Here is a 23,498-nt window from a genome sequence, read left to right as displayed (position 1 = left end):
GGCAGCAACATCACCAATCCGGCTTGGAATGCGATGGCAGTGGTGGTCAGTGCCAGCGCTGCACAGAAGAGGTTAGCCATCCAATGTAGAAAGAGGATGAATGATCTCATCCATGCCACGAGGCTAAGGCAACCATCTCATCACTCTAAACTCACACACTCAAGCCCATCAGACATTCACTGGTATCTCATTTGCTGCCAGCTCAAGGGACATCACCACCCATTCTCTCACATATACCCTCACATCTCCATCTTGCCTCATCTCCTCTGGAGACTGCCTCCTCAGCCCTCACCATCCTGAGGCCACTTACACTGAATAACTTGTGCCCCCACACAAACCCTGAAATACCCTCTTCCTCTGTACAGCCCTTGCCCTGCAGCCTTTTCCCTTGCCTGAGGCCACTTCTCCCCTTTCCCCAAGCAAGCCCTAGCCCTGCAGACATTGAAAAGCCACCCCTGCGTTATGGCTGATCTGGTAGGTAGAGACCTGCCCATGAGCCCCCCTAAAAGTGCTGTGGTGCTGTCTGTGAAGCCTGGTGCTGATGACTGTGAGTGCTGACTGAAGCAAGGTAGGCAAACAAACCTCAAAGTCCCAAGCAAAGTGTTCACCGTGTGTAGTTGTGAAACACATTGGCATGGGCAGGGGATCCAGTGTGGGGAGGTGAATCCATCAGGCTAGCTTTATAACGAGATGCAGGTAAATTACAATGAGGCTTCCAACATTCGATGGCTGGAAACACGCCCTGCCATCAACGGGCTGAGCAGACAATCGCTAACTGGTTTCACAACACTGTGAAAACGATTTTTGGCCTTTTCGTCATATTGTCCAGCCCCACCACCAAGTATGCCAGCGGGCATGGATGATTCCGCCCAAAGAGCCTGCAAAACCTATTTTAATGTGTCCCACATATTTTTGAGATAACAGCTCTGAGAGTGGGAGAGGTGGGTCTATTGGTTCCTATGGCCTGAATATTACGCTTGTCGGGCATGTGCGATTGGTGGGCCCAGGAGAGGACGCAATATATGCTTCTGGCCGCATTCCGCCCCCAAGGGCGATTTCACACCGGCTGGCCAATTAACTCGCAGACAGCGTGAAATGCATGCTGAGAAGGGCTCAGCGCTGCCTGGGGTTGCGGGAAGAGAGAAGTGAGGGTGTGAGCAGGCGCTCCCTGAAGGCTGACAGCTGCTGTGGAGCTGCCTCAGGGAGCTGCAGTAATTTAAAATGAAATGGTCTCAATGAAATGCTACAAGCTGTGTCAATACTACAAATTCAAGCGCCTGACAGCAGACTACATAGCAGATCATCCCTCAAACGTCTTCCTTTATTTTATTTAACCTCGGATATTTCATCCCACCCTGCATGGAGTTTGTAATGAAAACGTGAAGTTTGCCTGGCCGATTGGCCTGTCCAAAGTGGACGGGCCAGGTAAAATCGCTGCCAATTGGCTCCTTAATGGGCTTAATTGCCCACTTAATTGTTGGTGGGCACACTTCCGACTTTCACCCGCACCTGCCAAACGTAATGTTGCGGTGCGAGCACGATGACATCAGAACGCGCACCCAGCGTCTTCTAGCGTGATTTCACGTGATTCCAGGTCGGGCGCGCGCCCGCATGTTTAATGTAAAATTCTGGCCTGTGTTTTTGGAGGTGAACATATGAATATGAAGCAACTAATTCTGAGCTAGCATCTCCCAAAATTCCATGACAAGGTCTGTGTATTATTTCTGTAAATGCAAACAATGAAACAGATCTTTCATGTACAACATTCAACATTCAGCTCCCATGTCTTATTTACCTTGTGGCTAATGCTGGTCCACTGAAGCCAAGTTGGCGGCACACCACCATGGCATCTCTATTGGTCCACTGTTTAGCACATATTCCTTCCCAGTGCCCATCAGACACAATTTCTATTCTACCATTATATTTATTTTTTCCTACAACCAGGTGGATATAACCTAGAGGAATCAGAGACAGAGAGATCAAGAAAATGAACAGGTCAGCAGCTTCAGTTTTTTCATTTTTTGGTAATGGAACATGGGAATCACTGTTGCCTATCCCTAATTGTCCATGAACTGAGTGATTTGTTAGGCCATTTCAGAGTCAACCACATTGCTGTGGGGGTCTGAAGTCACATATTATAGGCCAGACCAGGTAAAGATGACAGATTTCCTTCCCTAAAGGGCAGTAGTGATCCAGATGGGCTTTTATGACAATCAATGATAGCTTCATGATCCCATTACTGAGACTAGCTTTATTTTCCGGATTTATTGATTGAATTTTAATTCCACTAGCTACCATGGTGAGATTTGAATCCATGCTCTTAGCCTGGGCTGCTGGTCCAGTGAGATTACAACTACACCACCATCTCCCCACCAGGCAATTGCTAAATTAGTTGGCAGCTTCTAGGTCTTGAATAAAAAGATTAACCTCAAATTCTATCATTTTTACTTCAGCAAACAAATAAAAAAAATTGAAGTCCACTAAATTAACATTTACCTGCTGGAATTTGAAAAGTGCTAAACTGAGCTGTAAATCCCTCTAGTTCCATCGAGGAGTCCGATCTCATCGTGATGCTCATTGTATTGGAAGACCCCTGGAGCTGTGGTGGCACTTCAGATCCACAGAATCTGATTCAGTGAGGTTGAACGGGAAAGGAAGAGTTTTTATTTGCAGCTAATACTTTAGCACAAGTAAACAGTGGTACTTAATAAAAGTTGTAACACATTTTGCAAAGTTTCATTTTTAACCTTCATCATACAATGTAAAAATTCCTGGTTCCAGCTTTTTTAAAAAAATGATCTTGTGAGGTGGGCATCACTGATAATATCACATTTATTACCCACCCTTGATTGCTCTGAGGTCCTAAACAGCAAGCATGTTGCACAGGACTAGTGTTGTATGTAGGCCAAGCCATTAGGTCCCTTCTTGAATAATGTTAGAACCAAGTTGTGTTTTTACAACAATTAAACAGATGTTATGATCATTTTCTGGTGCCAATTCACAAATTGCTAGATTATTGATTTCAATTCCATATCTTGCTACACTGTCATTTAGAGTTCACAGCCTCTGAGTTGCTAATCACAAGCACCATAACCATTAGACTGCTGCAAAAAAGGTTGCTGTAGCTACAGCTGTGAATGATTTTGCTCGAGAACTATTAAGCTTATAAAATTGTCCAATACAGCAGAAGTTATTAACAAATTCATAAATAATTCATGAAAATCAATTACACCCTACACACATTGCAATTAGGCAGTACACAATCTTATAACCAGCATTTCTTTTACAGAAATTACTAATTTCTTACATATCTTAATTTGTTTTTAGAACACCCCTTAGGTCTCTCATAGCCCTCCTTGTTTATAATTAATAATTATCAGTGGTTACCTGTCCATTTCGACTTTGCCGGGTCCCTTGCCATCATAAACAACCACATAATCATACTTGCATGTTCTGTGTTCTTCGATAAACAAGGAAATAAAATCCAAACGGATGAGATATCCGGCAGAAGCTTCAATCACCCAGGTGCAATCCATGTTACTCGGGTAGGATTCTGGATAGTGTGGTGTCTGAAATCTTCCTTTGGTTTGTCTCATTACACCACCACATGAATCTAACATGAAGCATAGTGCATTAGGAGATTTGCAGCTTGCTTTCTGGATTCAACCCATCAAATTGCACATTATGAACTATTGAACAGTAATCCATAACACTCAAAATGATATACTGAAAGTAATTATCACTTAACAATGACATATTTAATGCCATGCCAAATAACAGGATTTCAAATTTGTCCTACACTTCCTTATTAAAACTTTTGTGAGACAGAACTTACATATTTAACCTCAGGAGCATAATCTTTATGAATTAGTGAATCCATAATATTTTGATAAAATTTGTAAAAAGATTCTATGGAAAAGGTGAAGAATAAGCAACATAACTGATGGCAATTTGGATATTATAGGTGGCAAGTTGCCTATTAGAATTCCACACTCACTGAATAATTTGTAACCCTGCAGGATCAATCGTAAATCAAAAGAAGTTTATATGTGCTGTGGAATCTGATTGCCTCATCAGGCACTTGACAATTTTAAAAAATAATATATTTATTTCATTTATTTTTTTAAATAAACCTTCACTTACCTAAAGTTACAAATGAGGAAGTAGATGGATGTACATTATCTTGTTTTGGTAGTGTTTCTGTGGTGACAACAGGAGAGGTTAATGTAGACAGGAGATGCAGCCCATATGCTGCAGGTGTTTGCACAGCTACAGGACTTATAGATGATGCAGCTGAGGACGAAAACTCAGGGACAATGTCTGTGATGTTGGCAACATCTTTTACATCCAATGAGGAAAAGATCTCCACATCAGTCAAATGTGTCACATAATATTGACTAGTTTCTTCTTTTGATAATGGAGCCCCTTCTGTGCCTTTTACCACCGGATCTCTATATGTTCCAGTGGATGTGTGTGAAATGGCTTCCCTGACACCTCCAGCAGAGTTTGGTTGCACTACACTCTTCTCACTAAGTCTGAAAGATGGCTCAAAGATGTTAGCAATAGTTGTAACTTCCTGGAGTGTACTTGTACCTTTGTCTACTGAAGGCTGAACTTTGCCATCTTTTCTGGTCATGCTAAAATAATTCTTAGTGGTTGTTACATTTACAGGAGCTTCATATTCTGCTTTAGAGGTGATGGTCTGTTGTACATCACTAAGGGAGTATATCAGTGTCTGAAGAAGACTATTGTTGTTTTCTTTTTGAGGGGACAGATTCTTTTGCATTTTTCTTGCATCTCCAGTGGAAATGGTTGGTTGAAATGTTCTTTCTCCAGTGGATATGATAGATTCCATTCTTTCACTGTCTGTGGATTGCACTGGTTCAAATGTGTGATCTATACTGTATGCAATTGGTTGAACTGTATTTATTTCACTGGTTGCATCTACATGCTCATTTCTTTCTGTACTGACTGTTGCTTGTGATTCTGGACTGTATGTAACAGGAGTATATAGCTTAATCCCATCATTGACTCGGGATACAAATGACTTTTTTTCAACATTATTTAAAATAATGTTTGATTTTATATTTATTTTCCCCAGTTGGTCTATGTTGGGCTCTGCTGCTTGTGAAAAGCTTTGTGCTTTAAATGTTATAGGTTCTACATTTATGCCGGTAGCGGATGTCCCTGGAAAAGCTGCTATATCTAGACTAGGTGTAGCTAGCTGTATTGTTTTATCTACACTTTGTGGAAGACCTGTATCAGGTATCTGCAGATGGTTCAGCACTGCCTCATAATTACTCTTTGTTCCTGAAAGGGTTGTTTCATCTCTTCTGGTTGAATCCAGCGGTAGGTCCTGTTTCTTTTCTGTAGGATGTGAAATGTCATCTACTTTAAGTGTTTTAGGATGAAAATTATTCTCTATTGTGGTCATCTCTGTCAATGCAGTATTGTCTAATCTTGACACTATACTTAGTGAAGTTGGCAGATGCGTAGTGGGTGTCAGTTGGTGGGTTGTAATATCCTTAGCAACCTTTCCCAAAAGTTTTTTCTCTTTTATATTAACTGTATCTAGTTGATCTACTTTCCCTTCAGTATAATATCCCTCTATTTGAAAAGGTAAACCTGATTTGTCATTTTTCCTCATTTCTGTAACAGACTTCCTCAGGTTCAACAGTGAATGTGTATTGTTAATTGCATCAATATGCTGATTTACCCACTCCATATCTCTTGAATCTGATGAAGAGAACCGTGCTAATGTGTTCAAAGAGTTCCCATTGGGTTTTAAGACAGAGTGACGATGTGGATCCTTTGTGTCATTGATAGCATACTCTAAATGTACCCCTGGTGTTACAGTGCTTATGACAGATGAAGATGTCTCAGTTTCAGATGTATTTGTTACCAGTCTTTTTAACTTATCATCAGCTTCTGTTGAGCCTCTTGTAACTGATGTTATTTGAGATGAAAACTTTTGTTTTCCTGTCACCAAATGCATGTTTGGTTGTACAGTTTGACTTGTAATCACAGGGTTGGCTATATATTTAGCAGATTCAAGAGTCACTAATGAGATATTACCCACCATAAACTCTTGCTGATCTTCATAAACTGATGAAGGCTGTTTTAATATTTGTTTGGTAAATTCTGTGGATGTCTGTTCATTCAAACTACCATATTTGCCTTCAAATACAAATTTCTTATTCTGGTCAGTGAGTAAAAATGAATTTGTTAAGTCTGAATAAGTATTGCTTTGAAATTTGTTTGAAAGATCTGGACTTCCTTGATCTGCTTCTGTCATATTAACTTTACTAAGGACAGTTTGTTTAGGGAGTTGATGTGTGACAGTTGTCATTTCATGCTGATATGATGTATTCATGTAGGGAATACCTCCTCTATCAGGGCTGCTTTTGTATTTAAGTGAAGCTTGAGGGGATTTGAAATTTTTATGTTCTAAATCATTGTCTTTTTTATAGGTTTTAGGTTCAACGATAGTCACATTCCAAATTTGAAACATCTCTGCAGTTATTTCAGAGGAAGTCGCAGTTGAATTGTTTGTCTCCTTTGAATAGTATCCTTCTTTGGTCTCATTGGTCAAGTTGTTCACTATTTCAAATTTGGACCAATTTGCACTTAATTGAGAAGCTGTAATAATTTTATCTCTTCCTTCTGTTTGTAATGGATACTTACTATTTGAATTTTTATCATTGTTCTCAGTCATAAATGGTTTCACTAATTCCTTAACATTGTCTTTTTCTGAACTGTTGGTGGAGGAGGCAGTTTCTCCAAAAGTGACATTAGCTGAAGTTAAAGTTTCTGAGTCATATAGATCCTTAGTATGTTTGCTATGAAAACTGGGTATTACTGCATTTGGGAACTGAGTTGTTTTGTTTTGGATCTGGGTCAGGTCTGCTTCAGCAATTTCTTGTGTCTTGGAAACATTCTTCCAAGTCGAAGGTATTATTGCTCCCAATAAGAGATTCACTGATTTGCTGTTAGAAGATTTGTCTTCCAATTGTTGTGATTTATTATAAGCAGAACAGTCATCATCAAGTTTGTAACAATACACATCCCACTTTTCCAGAAGGTTCTTCTTGACTCCATATGATATAATGCCGACTCTGTTTTGGCCACAATTCCAGTTTCGGTGTATCCTGGGATAAGCTACTTCTCCTGATGAAATCCAACCTGCTCTGCATCCCTCTAGCCCAGCAAGGTAGGCGGTGTGAAGCTGGTCCCTAGTTGCCACCGCAGCGCCAAAGTCTTGCTCACATGCTAGTTTAGCAGCAGGGAAAGTAAGTGAATAGCGAATCCGTTGATCATAATGAAAAACACCACTTAGACGCCCTACAGAAAAGAAAGCATCTGGTTTAAAAATATTAAAGCCAAGTAAAATGTTCTAGTTTGACTCATCTCTAGGGGACATTTACTGTCACCAGATTTTCATGATACTGTTCTGCAGTTAATTCTTGTCAAGGTCCTGGATGTCTTGTTATATACATTACTGGTTTTCAACATTAACTATGAGGAAACCAAGAAAAAAATAAAATGACGTGTACATATTAGACATCTTTAAATAATGGACACACAGTTAGAAACCTTGTTCTTCTTACAGTTTCATACTCATGTAAAACACATATAGGATGCCATGTTATTGTATTTATCCCACGAGTAGGCAACAGCTTAAATACTCATGAGTTGCACAGTTGTAAAGCAGCTTATGAAGATTTTGTTCCAGTATGAGATGGCAGTGTTAAGCATAAAGTGTTCAATTTATATTACACAATGGTAACATTTTTTAGTATTTAATTCCCTATGGACCTGCCTTTGCTTTTCAAAAATAGAATGAATATGTTAATACTCCATAGGGTGTCAGAGTGTGTTGTGTTCAGATGAGACCTGGGAATTCTTGTCATACTTCTGCTTTTATCACATCAACCCGAGAATACATAAATTGCAAAATAAGCAAGTTCACACAAAGGGCTGGATTTTCCTAAAAGGCAGGCTGAAAGCAGGAGGCAACCCCACTGTGCTGGTGGCAGAGAGTTAGATATGGAGGTGGGCATTGCCACTGGGGTCCTTTCCATGGGCAATGAGGTGCCCATAAAGGAGGCATCACCCCAACCCACCCCAGGAGTCTGCAGGGAGGCCACCTGGTTTCACTGGATGGTGGCCCAACACAGAGGCAGCCCACTGACATGGGCAAAATGCCCAGAGAAGTGGGAAGTGGCCCTTAATTGGCCACTTAAGTGGCTCAATTAGGCTTCCAGCAGGGGGGTCGCTGTGCCAACTTTTTCACCGCTGGCAATATGGTATGGTGGTGATAAGCTGTTGGGCAGCTGCCCCCACAACGCCAACACCTTCCAAGGCCATTTTCCCAGCCTGCTCACCTCCATCCCCAAAAAGCTCTGTAAATTCTGACTAAAGTCTGACACACACTTACACATAAAAATATTTGGATCCATATGAGTAATGCATATATTGGTAGGAAAGTACTAATTGCATTGTCAAATAAATTACTAGTAAGTTAATAATTTGAAAAATTGAAAAAACAAAATGCTGAAATTAGATTGTCACGGGTGGCAGTGTAATTCTTAAGTGAGGCATTTTCAAGGAAAGATTTGTTTAGAATTAAAGGATAAATTAATGGTCTTTTTTATTTTCTTTAATTTAATTGCTAGTACGAGACTTCCACAACCCTAAAAATACACAAATCTTTCACTAACAAATAGTATCTATTTACAGTAGCTTTTGTCCAATTCTAATTACAAAGTAGAATCTGAGAAATTACTATTCCATTATAGGCTAAAGAAGCACAATGCAATTATAATTTTGATTTTACTGCTTGCTGTTCTGCAGACATCAAAGGGTTTTATTTTTACGATGGCATGTTATGTTTGGAATTTTTGAATTACATAGTAACAGCTCCAATATTGAAAAGAAAACATTTAAGCAAAAAGACTTAGAGATCAACATTTGTTTTTATTAATTGGATATGGGTATCACTAGCCAGGCCAACATTTATTACCCAAGTTCACAGGGCATTTAAGACTCAACCACATTACTGTAGGTCTGGAGTCACATGTAGGCCAGACCAGGTAAGGACAGCAGATTTCCTTCCCTAAAGGACATTAGTGAACCAGATGGGTTTTTACAACAATCATTTCATAATTATCATTAGACTTTTAATTCCAGATTTTTTAATTGAATTTAAATTCTTTCATCTTCTATGGTAGGATTTGAACCCAGGTCCTCAAAGCATTATCCTGGATCTCTGGGTTACTAGCCCAGTGACAACACCACTATGCCATTACTTCCCCTCCCTCATGTACCATATAACATCGACTAGATCTCTAGTTTCCAAATATAAGTCATTGCAATAGTTTGAAATTGCACAGTTTTCCACTCTTCCAAGAGGGCAGTACAAGGATTTCAACACAAAATAATCAATGGTGTCACTCAATAGTTTAGCTGTTCACAAGATTGAGTGTATCACTAATGGCGGCATCTTCTGGTCCCGCCCACTGGCGGGATTTAGTGGTGCCACCAAAGTCAATGGACTTTTGGCTGCCTCATCGCATCTGCCGTGGCGAGAACCGGAAGATCTCAGCCTTAGGTTTCCCCAGGGTTGTGAAATGATCCTAATTCCTACAGGGAAACCACATTCACAGGCAGCACAAGTCACTGAATTGTTTTAATCCCATCATTGTTGTTCTTTGCTGAAGTAACAGAGGAGTCATAAAGCTAGAGCAGTAGATGTTGTGTAAATGGGCTTTCAAAAGGCACTTGATGAAGTACCAAATAATAGGTTTTGTTCACAAAATTAAAGTCTATGGGGGCACTAAAGGGGAAGTGGCAATTTGGATACGAAACGGGTTCAGAGACAGAAAGCCAAGAGTACTGGTGAACGATTGTTTTTCAGACTGAATGAAGTTATACTGTGATGACCCCAGAGGTCAGTAATAGAGCCACTGCTCCTTTTAAATGGACTGTATAAACAGAGGGCAGAATTTTGAGGCCATTGGGTGGGCGCGGCGTGCGGGCCTGGGAGTGGGCGAGAAACGGTCTGCAGCCCCCGATCGGCCCTCGACCGCAATTTCACACTGGCAGGCCAATTAAGGCCCACCCAGCGTGAAACGCGGCTCTTCACTGGTTGGCAAGCAGCAGGCGGGGACGGGGGCCTGTTGGCTGCCGGGTCCAAAGGTGACCCGGCGGCCGTTTTAAAACCAACATAGTCAGGCCCTGGCAGGCTGCAGCAACAAGGAGAACTCCAGCTCTGTGAGCAGGCCAGTATAAATTATAGAGAGTAATGCAGCTGCAGACGCCAGGCTGTGGGGCAGGTCGGGTGGACACTCGGCCCCTCAGTTTTCTGATGAGTGTCTCGCGGTCCTCCTAGGGGAGGTGGCTGCCAGGAGGGACACCCTTGTCCACAGGGATGGAAGGAGGAGGCCACTGCACCTAATGAAAGGAGTTTGGGAGGAGATGGCAGTGCTGGTCAGCAGCCATGATGTTGTGCAGCGCACCTGGGTCCAGTGCTGCAGAGATTTAATAACCTGCTGCGCTCAGGAAGGATGAGTACCGTGTTGGCATGGATCAGTGTGGTGAAGTGTTAAGGTCTGGCCGTCCCACCGTGGAGCTCAGGGCTATTAGAGTCTGAGTGCCAACTGTCAATGATGCCGGCGCTGGCCAAGGGGTGAGCCCTGGCTGTTTGGGCTAAGTGCCTTGTGGCTCGAGGGCCACAACTCAGGTGTGCCCTGCAAGGTGATCCTCAGGTAGGGTTGGCCAGGCTGCAATGCTGCTGCAGGTAGAGATGTGACTAATCTATGCTCCTCTGTCCTTTCAGGAGAGGATGGCCCATAACAACATTGAAAGGTCGTGGACTAGCGGAGGCCCCGTTAACCTCCTAATCCTTTCCAGATGCGGGCAGGATGCCTTGGAGCTGGAGAGGCACCATGCACCTCAGTCAACTGGCTGCGGAGATGCTGGGGTGTCAGACGATGGTAAAAGTGCAGTGCACAGAGGTGAGAGTTTCAGATGTTGCAAACATTCTTGTGTAGTCTCATCATTGATGGGAACCTCGAAACTACTTTCCACATTGATCATTGAAAGACGATGTCAACATGATGCAGATCTCCATGGTCTCACCAGGGTGCCTGGCATGCACAGTGACAGTGTGATGATTTAAACTAATGACATGTCCTTGTTCTCCCTTAGGTTTGCCTCCACGCACCCAATTGCAGGACCCTGAAGACACACCCCTGATGCCAGAGGCCCACCAGGCTTAAGAACAACCTGTGTCACACCCACTCTCTGAACCAGGCACCAGTGCGACCATAAGTGGCCTCACGTTGGTGCACGAGCTGCCTGTCGTCTCTGCGGGCTCCTGTCAGGGTACTCTGGATGGTGGGAGCTGCCAGTTACCATGGCATCTGATGAGGCTGTGGTGACTGGGGAGATGCCAGCCATGGCACTGGCTGCTCCCTCCCAGGCGGGGTCAGCACAGGCTCCACTGGCCAGAGGGCAACAGCCGAGGTCATCAAGGCCAACAGGACAGCAGGGTCAGCAGGTGTCTCCAATGCCAGTGCCAGCGAGGGGGGAGCACCTAGACATAGCACCCACAACTATAAGTTTAATGCTCCTCTTGTCACTCACTACTGGATTCATCATCTGTGGCCTGTGCAACTGTATCAAGATCCTCTTCCTCCAGTGGGGCCCTCTTGCCAGTGCCAGATTGTGGAGAGTGCAGAATGCAACCAGTATCAGTGACACCCGCTCTGGGGGGTATTATAGTGCACCCCCTGAATGGTCCAGGCATTGGAAACAAATCTTGAGAAGACCTTTGGTCCCCTCTATCAGCATCCTTGCAGAGGCATGAGTCCTGCACTACCCCTGTTCTTGAATGCCGGAGAGGTGTCATGAGCCACCATTTCAAGGGATAGCCCTGGTCATCCAGCAGTCATCCATCCAGTTGGGCTGGAGCACTGAAGAGCCTCGGCACCTGGGAGTGTCTCAGGATGTAAGCGTCATGGGAGCTGCCTGGGTACCTTGCTCAGACTTGCAGAATCTGCATCCTGTGATCACACACTATCTGCATGTTCATGGAGTGGAATCCCTTCCTGTTGACGAAGGCACCCGGCTGACCCACTGGCGCCTTGATGGCCACATGTGTGCAGTCGATTGCACCTTGGACGTGGGGGAACCCAGCCAGTGCTGCAAACCCTCTGGCTCGCTCAGCCTGGCTGGCCTCGTCCATATGGTAAAGAATGAAGGTCAGAACCTGCCTGAATGGAGCTTCTGTCACCAGCTTGACGCAACTTTGGATAGCTAATTGGGAGACTCCACAAAGATCCCCCACTGACCTGTGGAAAGAGCTGGAGGCATAGAAGTTGAGGGCCACTGTGACCTTCAGAGCCACTGGCATGGGGTGTCTGCCCACACAATTGGAGCTGAAACCAGGCCCAATCATCTGACGAATAGAGGTCACAGTCCCCCTAGAGAGGCGGAGCCTCCTTCAGCATTGCACCTCAGGCATATTGAGGTAGCTGCATCACCGCCTGTAAACCCTGGCAGCAGGATAGTGGCATCTTCTGTGGCCCCTTCCGCCTTGGACTACCTGCTGGCCCTGCACCCCTTGTGCCTGCGCCTCTCCTCCCACAGGTTCCTCCCTTGGAAGCTGAAGTGGGACACCTGGCCTCCTCTCCCTTCTGCCCCTCTCTTCCTCCTCAGAGGAGGTGCTGCCAGCAGAGACCACAATTTCCATTACCATGGTAACAGAAGGCAGCCTGGTACCTGGAAGAGTCCACATTGTCTAAATCCCTTTGGAGACATCAAGGAGTACTGAAAGGAAGCCTGGAAATGCTAAGAATGAAGCCCCAAACAGAGATGAAGCTGCCTAGTACCAATAAGTCACAAGCAGCAAACTATCTACCAAACTCCTCACTACTCACACTGGCATTGCTGCTGACCCTTTTTATCCCGTCCGTGGATGAGGTTTTTGAAATTGTTGGCAGCCCGCCTGCCCGTTTTGCCCTTGCGATGAGCAGAAATTGCACAGGCAATGAAAAATCACCATCAGTTGGCTTTTTAATGGCCTTAAGTGGCCTGTTAATTGATGGTGGGCACAGCTCTGACACCCGCTTGCGCCCACTGACCAAAATATTGCGCGAGTGCGCAATGATGTTGGGACGCTCGCCTGACATCATCACGCGCTATTTTACACCCTATCAGGTCGGGCATGCACCCACCTGCGGGATGTAAAATTCTTCCCAGAGAGACTGCAGGGTGTACGTACACAAATCTTTGAAGGTAGCAGGACAAGTTGAAAAGACTGCTAAAAAAATCACACAAACTCCTTGGCTTTGTTTACAGGGGCATGAAGGGAATTTTAACCTACAGTGCAGAAGATGGTTCTCAGTGTGTGCGGGGTTTAAACATCAACCCCACAGTGGGGCTGGCGAGCCACTGAAATCTCATTTGCATTCACATCAGCTGGACCGGAAGATCCCGCCACATGAGGGGCTGGAAAATTCTGACATAAATGCACTTACATTTATCTAATGCACATTTGGAGATACATGGGGAGCCTCTGTGGGGCTGGCGGGTCATGATTATAATATGCAAAGTGGCGAATGATAAAGATTTAACCCTATATTCTGGCTTTAACTGCCAGTGCATGAATTGCGTGAGCGGTCTGAAACTCGCCAGGGTCAACAAGGTGAGAGCACAGCCGGACTGACGGGGCTGTGAAATTGAAAGGCTGGAGTACCTTTAAATACTGAACTATGACAGCTGCCCCCTTGCCCAAGTGGAAGACTTTTGCTCACAGGGCTTATTCTGAGAGATCACTTCTGCTGCCGGGGACATTTTTTCCTGTTGCTCTGCAGTCCCCTGCTGTCAGCCTTCTTAGCAGCATGCGAGCAGCTTGTGCAGTTCTACCTTGGATCTCTGCTGAGGAATAAGGGGAGTAGCAGGAGCAACGCCAGCTCACTTCTCCTCAGCTACCTGCCTCTCCACAGGACAGAGGGGATTGAACACAGGGCTCCAGCTCGGTGGATACGATACCCCCAACACAGGGGATATGGACAGAGAATCAGCTTTCTCCATATGACAGCGCAACAGCACCTCGGGGGGCTCAAACTTTCACAGCACGTCACTGCTCACACCTGCAGCTTCTTGGGACAAGACATCCTTCCAAGTGGACCAGGTAGACATGCATTGCCAATGGACATGAATGAGCACCATGCTCTGAATTTCTTCACCTCCGGCTCATCCAAGGATCTGCTGCTGATATCCGTAGGTTTTCACAATCTCCTAGCTTACTGATACCATGTTTGCCAGAGCCACAATTTATGTTCACTTTGCAACTGATGACACCAGTCATTGTGCGAGGGCGCTCAGATTTGCTGCAATGGCTGAATTTCCACAGGTCCAGGGTGTCATATGCTGCAAATATGTGGCAATCAAGGTGCCTTCAGATCATCCAGGCGTTTTCCTCAATCGAAAGGAATTCAACTCCATCAATGTTCAGCTGGTGTGTGGCCACCAGGTATTCATGCATGTCTGTGAAAGATATGTTGGAAGTGAACATGATTCTTTCATTCTGCTCCAGTCACATCTCCTACAGATCTTCACACTTTCAGTCAACTGATGACTCTTTGGAAACAAGGGTTGCCCTCTAAGGATGTGACTGATGATACCTGTGAGAAACCCTACAACCAATGAAGGGGAAATGTGCAATCAGAATCTTTTTTTTTATTGTAAAAATATACTTTATTCATAAAAAATCTTCAATCACATTCAAAACCATTTCAAAAACAACATTACAAGGGTACAATCCAGGTTAAACTTTTACAAAATGTATCACCAGGTGCATCAGTACAAACAATATTACAATCATTTACAGCCTTTCATTTTGATCTGTACAGCCCGAGGGGCTCTAAACAGTTCCCAGTCTCTCGGTGCGCTGTGGTAGAAAGGTCTTAGACAGCGACCCTTCCCCATTGCGCCTTTGCGGCAGCTGCCCCAAGCTTTAGTGCGTCCCTCAGCACGTAGTCCTGGACTTTGGATTGTGCCAGTCCGCAACAATCGGTCGGGGACAACTCTTTGTGCTGGAAGACCAACAAGTTTCGGGCAGACCAAAGCGCGTCTTTCACCGAGTTGATGATCCTCCAGCTGCAGTCGATGTTTGTCTCGGTGTGTGTCCCTGGGAACAGCCCGTAGAGCACAGAGTCCTGTGTCACAGAACTGCTCGGGATGAACCTCGACAGCAACCACTGCATCTCTCTCCAGACTTTCTTTGCAAAGGCACAATCCACAAGGAGGTGAACAACGGTCTCTTCCCCACCACAGCCACCTCGAGGGCATCGTGCAGAGGGGGTGAGACTCCTGGCGTGTAGGAAGGATCTGACGGGGAGGGCCTTTCTCACCACCAGCCAAGCTACGTCTTGGTGCTTGTTGGAAAGTTCTGGCGATGAGGCATTCTGCCAAATGACTTTGACAGTCTGCTCGGGGAACCATCCCACAGGGTCCACCCTCTCCTTATCCCTCAGGGCCTCTAGGACGTTACGTGCTGACCACTGCCTGATGGACTTGTGGTCAAAGGTGTTTTTCTGCATAAATTTTTCCACCAGGGACAGGTGGTACGGCACGGTCCAACTACTTGGAGCGTTCCGCGGCAGCGTGGCCAGACCCATCCTTCGCAACACCGGGGACAGGTAGAACCTCAGCACGTAGTGACACTTGGTGTTTGCGTACTGAGGGTCTACGCACCGCTTGATGCAGCCACACACAAAGGTGGCCATCAGTATGAGGGCGATGTTGGGCACGTTTTTTCCCCCTTTATCTAGAGGCTTGTACATCGCGTCCCTGCGGACACGATCCATTTTCGACCTCCAGATAAAGCGGAAGATGGCTCGAGTGATCGCCATCGCGCAGGAGTCTGGAATGGGCCAGACCTGCGCCACGTACAGCAACAGCGAGAGTACCTCACACCTGATGACCAGGTTCTTACCCGCAATGGAGAGGGAGCGTCGCTCCCACATGCCCAGTTTCCTTTTCACCATAGCCACTCGCTCCTTCCAGTTTCTAACGCATGCCCCGGTCCCTCCGAACCATATCCCCAGCACCTTCAGGCCGTCAGCCCTGACAGTGAAGGGGACAAAGGATCGGTCAGCCCAGTTCCCAAAGAACATGGCCTCGCTCTTCCCACGATTTACCTTGGCTCCCGAGGCCAGTTCGAACTGGTCGCAGACGTGCATCAGTCTGCGCACCGACAGCGGATCCGAGCAGAAGACGGCGACGTCGTCCATGTACAGGGAGGCTTTTACCTGAGTGCCTCCACTGCCTGGGATCGTCACTCCTCTTATGCCCGGATCCTTCCTGATGGACTCGGCAAAGGGTTCTATGCAGCACACGAAAAGGACAGGCGAGAGAGGACAGCCCTGCCTGACTCCAGATTTAATCGGAAAGCTATCTGTTTCCCACCCATTGATTGAGACTGCGCTACTGATGTTAGTGTAGAGCAGTTGGATCCAATTTCGAATTCCCTCCCCAAAGCCCATTTTGGAGAGCACATCCCCCATGTAGGTGTGCGATATTCTGTCAAAGGCCTTCTCCTGATCCAAGCTGATGAGGCAGGTATCCACACCCCTGTCCTGTACATAGGCAATCGTATCCCTGAGCAGCGCCAGGCTGTCAGAGATCTTCCTGCCTGGCACAGAGCAGGTCTGGTCAGGGTGAATCACCAATTCCAGAGCGGATTTGACCCGGTTGGCGATGACCTTGGACAGAATCTTATAGTCCGCATTCAGCAGTGAAATGGGTCGCCAATTTCTAATTTCCTCCCTTTCCCCCTTGTGCTTGTAGATGAGGGTGATGATGCCTTTCCTCATGGATTCTGACATGCTGCCGGCCAGGAGCATACTCTCGTACACTTCTAGCAGGTCTGGGCCGATCAAGTCCCACAGAGCCGAATACAACTCCGCCGGCAGGCCGTCGCTTCCGGGGGTTTTACTCTTCTCGAAGGACTCGAGGGCCTTAGTCAGTTCGTCAGGAGTTAGCGGTTTGTCTAGGCTCTCCCGCGTACTGTGGTCTAAGACCTCCGTGATAGAGGACAGGAAGGACTGGGAGGCCGTGCTGTCCGTGGGCTTCACGTCATACAGACCGGCATAAAAGGATTTGCTGATCCTCAGAATGTCGGACCGTGATGACTTTACTGAGCCGTCTTCTTCCTTCAGGCTGCTGATCACAGAGCGCTCTCTGTGTACCTTTTGGAAGAAGAAACGTGAGCACGTCTCATCCTGCTCCACGGAGCGGACTCTGGAACGGAAGATGATCTTGGAGGCCTCCGAGGCAAAGTGCGAGGCTTGCTGGCCCTTCACCTCTTGGAGCTCCTCCTTGACATCGACCCCCATCGACTGCAGCCGGAGCAGATTCTGCATCTTTTCCTGGAGTCGGGACATTTCCCTCTGTTCCTTTCTAGCTTTCTGGGTGCCTTTGCGGATGAAAAACCTCTTGATGCTTCCCTTGATCACTTCCCACCAGTGTGTCAGGGACTCAAAGAGGGGTTTCACGGTTCTCCAACCTTTGTAATCCCTCTTGAGCTCCTCAATGTTCTCTGGGGTCAGCAGTTGCACATTTAGCTTCCATGCCCCCCTGCCCACCCTCAGGTCTTCCTCCAAGTGGCAGTCCGCCAGTAGGAGGCAGTGGTCAGAGAAGAACACCGGCTTGACGTCGGTGGATCTGACTGTGAATGCACGGGACACAAACAGGAAGTCTATCCTGGAACGAATGGACCCGTCTGGCCGTGACCAGGTGTATCTACGCTGCGCTCCGTCTGCAGGGTTGCTGAAGACGTCGTGCAGCTTGGCATCCTTAACTGTTTCCATCAGGGATCTGGACGTAGCGTCCAATCTGCTTCCGGCCCTGCCGGATCGTCCAGCCGCATCGATGATGCAGTTGAAGTCCCCGCCCAGAATGACCGGCCTGGAGGTCGCCAGCAGCAGTGGGAGCTGCTGAAAAACCTCCAGCCGCTCAGCCCCTTGTGCCGGGCCGTACACGTTAATTAACCGGAGTGGAGCGTTCTTGTACATTACGTCTGCTACCAGGAGTCATCAGAATCATAACATTGATTAAATCTCTATCGTCTACTTCCTACCTGTAGGAAACTCGTTCGAGTTACCAACAGTCACAGATTGCAACTCTTTTCGAGTACAATCACAGTTCTTGGTTTCCGGGAGTGGGACATGAACCCACAACCCTCTGATTCAAAGGCGAGGGTGCTATGAACTGAGCCACAGCTGACACAGGAGTCATCAGAATCACATGAGCACAAAAGCAGTAATAGGGGAAGCCATTGGGTTGCTGAAGATGTGATTCAGGTGCCTGGGTGGATCTGGAGCACCCTTTAGTAAGGGTGTCTCAAAGGATAGTGGTTTGTTGTACCTTGTACATCATTGCAAAGCAGAGGGAACTGGAACAGTAGGAAGAGAAAGGTCTGGGCTGCATCCTCAAAGGAGGAGGAGCAGGGACAGCAAGAGGAGCCTGATTTGACCAGGGTGTTTGCAGCCATTCACTCAGTTGTCACAAAAGCTTGCAAAAGGTTCATACAGGTACAATTCGACAAACCTGAGTCTCTGAAACCATATGGCCTACCAATGCTGAAATCACTGGGCACCCTCCCAACACAAAGCATTCCCACAATCAATAATCCTTCCATTTCACGTACTCCCATTCCTGCATCCTATTTGGAGTATTTGCATAGTCAGTTTAAGAAGCTAAAATCATCGCAGCATTAGGAAAAGATATGTTTGCTTTGTTAAAAAGAATCAAAAGAAGGAAACTAGATGCAGTGTGGGTGAATCTCTTTGCTATTTCCGGCACACTTACATACAGGAAAGTTCAACTTATTGGATGAACCCTGATAACACATTGAAGGTAAACATCATGGGAGTTGGCCTCCTGGGGAAACCCTGCTGCATTTCAGTGACATGCTACAACTTACTGTCAGGGCAATGCAGAAACTACAATACAGCAACACTGAAATAACATTACAGCTGTGCCCTTGGGCCTTTGAAAGTGAAATACAAAGTGGAAATCCATTAGCGGTTCAGGTGACGTCACCAAGGCACAAGGCCAGTTTGTCAGTCAAAGCTAATCTTTTGCAAAAAATACAGGTTTTTTTAAGCAGTATATATCCAGTTATGTTCCAATTATGCCTGATTATGCTTCTGTGAAGCAGCTTGGGACATTTTTTCTACATTAAAGGGATTAAATAAATGCAAACTTTAGAGGTAGTCTCAGGTCCAGATTATGATTGTAGCATTAGCAGCTAAATTGGCTTGTGCCTCGCTTGATAACGGTTCTAGATAGCTCAAACCAAATAGTTACAGCTACAGCACTTATAAACTAGAAGTCAATCGCGCCCAGGTCAATGGTTGCTGTTTTTAGATAAGTATCTCTAACAATGTGATGTTTGGTGTACGATTATTATTTTTATGTATTTCATATATTTTAACGCTTTTATTAAGAGTTGGGCCAAAATGACGCAAGGCCTCCCTATCAAAACAATGTGAGATTTCAGAGTATCTGATTATGTTACAGGAAATTACTTTTCCTTTTCACAAGAAATTACTTTTTCCTCACTCATTATACACATGAATCGAGGGGACTTTTTAAAAGTTATCCGATTTTATGATATCATGTCAGAAGGAAAAATCAGTTCAAAATTGTCAAATCCCAATAAAAATCAGTAATACCGGTACCAGTAATATTGGAGTTCTATAAGACCAGTTCGGACAAGTTTCACTGGTACCCTTCATTTCCAAGTTTTACTGTTTTTTTTCCCTTTAAAAACTGCTTAAGATTTTAAAGTCTTTAGTCGTAATTTTTCTTACTAGCATTCCTTTGCAATTAATTCATGCCTATAATTGTAACAGTAACGCATTTAAGGTGTATATTGTAGGGGGAATGTAGATTTGAAAAAATCTCTTCCGTCTGAGAAGCCATCGTTTGTCCGGAAAACGGGCGTGGGTTTAAACTACTTACTGCTGAGGTAGAAAGTACAATTCAACTTCTGAGAGGAAACACAGCCAGTGACGAACGGCAGCACCAATACGGCCAGAAAAAAGGACATTTCTAATGGGGGAAAACAGTTGAATTAATGACCGTGTTGGTACAACGTGCGGAACGTCACCGCATCAAAAATAATTCTTTTTATCGTCTGTATCTTGCACAGATGCCCTTCCTTTCAGAAATGGGAATGGACAAACGGACAATCCTGAAATAGCACTGACCTGAACAATTACTGTGCGAAAGGTAAATCCCAGAAGAAACTCCGACTTTGCTCATTCACAGTCGTGCTGAAGTGAAGGAAGGAAGCGGCAGATTGAAGAATCCCCGGCCCCTTGCAGGATGATCATCCTGATATGAACTCGGGAGTTAATGGGCTGTATTCTGAGAGCAGGAAACAGCCCCCAATTTAAATTGACACTCATTCGCTGCACAGACTCAAACATGACACAAGGGAGAGCAGGGGGATATAAAACGATCCCAGCAGGAAAAAATAGTAAATTCCTTATGAATTGTACTTACTTGTTTAACAAAATGAAACTGTGGACATGGTTCCTGTTAGTTGCAGCTTCCTGTAAACTCTAAACCTAAAGGCAATTCCTCCTAATCCTAATCTAAAAATGGAGCACGGTTCCAGCAGCCAAATCCAGAGCCACTTCCTTTACATGTTCTGGTTATTAGGCTTTGTTCCACAGATTGTTAACATCCGAATTGGGAGCAGGAGTAGGCCACTCGGTCCCTCAAGCCTGCTCCGCCATTCAATAAGATCATGGCTGATCTAATTGTAACTTCAACCCCACATTCCTGCCTACCCCCAATAACCTTTCACCCCCTTGTTAATCAAGAATCTATCTTCTATCCACCTCTGCCTGAAAAATATTCAAAGACTCTGCTTCCACCGCCTTTTCAGGAAGCGAGTTCCAAAGACTCACCTCTGAGAGAAAAAAAATTTGCCTCATCTCTGTCTTAAATGAGTGACTCCTTATTTTTAAACAGTGACCCCTAGTTCCAGATTCTCCCACAAGAGGAAACATCCTCTCCACATCCACCCTGTCAAGTCCCCTCAGGATTTTAAAGGTTTCAATCAAGTTGCCTCTTACTCTTCTAAACTCCAGTGGATACGAGCCTAACTTGTCCAGCCTTTCCTCACAAGACAACCCGCCCATTCCTGGTATTAGCCTAGTAAACCTTATGAACTGCTTCCAACGCATTTACATCTTTCTTTAAATAAGGAGACCAATACTGTACAGAATACTCTAGATGTGGTCTCACCAATGCCCTGTACAACTGAAGTATAACCTCCCTACTTTTGTAATCAATTCCCCTCACAATAAATTATAACATTCTATTAGCTTTCCTAATTACTTGCTGTACCTGCATACTAACCTTCTGTGATCCATGCACTAGGACACCCAGATCCCTCTGAATCTCACACCATTTAGATAATATTCTTCTTTACTCTTGTTGCCAAAATGAGCAATTTCACATTTGCCCACATTATACTCCATTTGCCAGATCTTTGCCCACTCACAACCAATCTATTTCACTTTGTAGTCTCCTTACATCCTCTTCACAATTTACTTTCTTACCTATCTTTGTGTAGTCAGCAAATTTACCAACCATTCCTTCGATCCCTTCATCCAAATCATTTGTATAAATTGTAAAAAGTTGATCCCCAGCACTGATCCCTATGGCACACCACTCGTCGCACCCTGCCAACCAGAAAAAGATCCATTTATGCCAACTTTCTTCTTCCAATTAGCTAGCCAATCTTCTATCCATGCCAATATGTTACCCCCTACACCATGAACTTTTACTTTCTGAAATAACCTTTCATGTGGCACCTTATCAAATGCATTCTGGAAATCTAAGAACAGTACATCCACCGGTTCCCCTTTATCCACAACACATGTGACTCTTTCAAAGAACTCCAATAAATTGGTTAAATATGATTTCCCGTTGACAAAACTATATTTACTCTGCCTGATTGCCTTGAATTTTTCTAAGTGCCCTGCTATAACATCTTTAATAAATAGCTTCTAACATTTTCCCTATGACAGATTTTAGGCTAACTGGCCGAAAGTTTCCTACTTTCTGTCTCCCTCCCTTTTTAAATAAAGGAGTTATATTTTCTATTTTCTAATCTAATGGAACCTCCCCCAAATCTAGGGAATTTTGGAAAATTAAAACTATTGCATCACCTTTCTCATGAGCCACTTCTTTCAAGACCTTAGGGTGAAGTCCATCCGGACCTGAGGATTTGTCAGCCTGCAGCCCCAACATAGTCTCCACCTGAACCGATCTGGGACCAATATTCTAGTGAAATGGGTAAATAGGGTGGTCAACAGGACTTTAAACTAGAAAGTGGGGGGGGAGGGAAGGGTAAAACTCCAAGAAGTATGACTAATGGGAAACAAAGCAGCAGGTTAGCGTGTTGGGGGTGGATTCAACGTCATGGAAAATTATGGAAAAACTGAAAAGAAAGGAGAGCCCAGGAGAGGCTATTAAAGTCTCCAGAACACAAAATAGGACAGAGTGTTTGGAAAGGGCTAGGAATCTAACTTCAAGCACATCAGATAAAGGGATGACAATGAGAAAGGAGACGGGAAATACAGGACTAAAGTTGTTGTATCTGAATGCACGCAGTATACGAAATAAGGTAAATGAGCTTGTGGCGCAGATTGAAATAGGCAGGTATGATGTGGTGGGCATCACGGAGACATGGCTGCAAGGGGATCAGGACTGGGAGCTAAATATCCAAGGATATACATCCTAACGAAAAGATAGGCAGGTTGGCAGAGGGGGTGGGGTTGCTTTGTTAGTAAGAAATGAAATTAAATCGATAGCAAGGAATGACGTAGGGTCAGATGATGTAGAATCTGTGTGGGTAGAGTTGAGGAACCACAAAGGTAAAAAACCATAATGGGAGTTATGTACAGGCCTCCGAACAGTAGTCAGGATGTGGGGCACAAGATACACCAGGAGATAGAAAAGGCATGTAAGAAAGGCAAGGTTACAGTGATCATGGGGGATTTCAATATGCAGGTAGACTGGGAAAATCAGGTTGGTACTGGATCCCAAGAAAAGGAATTTGTGGAATGTCTACAAGATGGCTTTATGGAGCAGCTTGTGGTGGAGCCCACTGGGGAACAGGCAATTCTAGATTTAGTGATGTGTAATGAGGCAGATTTGATAAGGGAGCTTAAGATGAAGGAACCCTTAGGAGGAAGTGACCATAATATGATAGAATTTACCCTGCAATTTGAGAAGAAAAAGCTGGAATCAGATGTAACGGTATTGCAGTTGAATAAAGGCAACTACAGAGGCATGAGGGAGGAGCTGGCCAGAATTGACTGGGAGATGAGCCTAGCAGGAAAGACAGTGGAACAGCAATGGCAGGAGTTTCTGGGAGTAATTTGGGAGACACAGCAAAAATT

At 45.0% G+C, this 23,498-nt stretch overlaps 1 protein-coding gene across 4 annotated transcripts in view; it reads right to left on the bottom strand.

The window, feature by feature from the left end:
- The window catches only part of LOC144678793 (uncharacterized), a 56,279-nt gene extending 35,617 nt beyond the window's left edge, over window positions 1–20,662 (bottom strand). Inside the window, exons 1-6 of one of the 4 annotated variants that reach the window (XM_078538728.1) lie at window positions 20,584–20,662; window positions 20,038–20,127; window positions 4,144–7,341; window positions 3,388–3,613; window positions 2,497–2,627; window positions 1,796–1,955 (exon numbers count right to left, since the gene is read on the bottom strand). In XM_078538728.1, coding sequence (XP_078394854.1) covers window positions 1,796–1,955; window positions 2,497–2,627; window positions 3,388–3,613; window positions 4,144–7,341; window positions 20,038–20,125 — 3,803 coding nt within the window. In that variant the 5' untranslated portion in view covers window positions 20,126–20,127; window positions 20,584–20,662. Of the gene's footprint in view, window positions 1–1,795; window positions 1,956–2,496; window positions 2,628–3,387; window positions 3,614–4,143; window positions 7,342–20,037; window positions 20,128–20,285; window positions 20,561–20,583 lie in introns of those variants that run through there. The other 3 variants (XM_078538729.1, XM_078538726.1, XM_078538730.1) reach the window with 3 other exon arrangements.
- Between the last annotated feature and the right edge of the window lie 2,836 nt (window positions 20,663–23,498).

Source organism: Cetorhinus maximus, chromosome 3 (genome assembly GCF_964194155.1).
Source record: "Cetorhinus maximus chromosome 3, sCetMax3.hap1.1, whole genome shotgun sequence".
NCBI classification, from domain to species: Eukaryota; Metazoa; Chordata; class Chondrichthyes; order Lamniformes; family Cetorhinidae; genus Cetorhinus; species Cetorhinus maximus.
The sequence above is the reverse complement of the archived record's forward strand: the minus strand, read 5'-3'. Positions and strand labels throughout refer to the sequence as shown.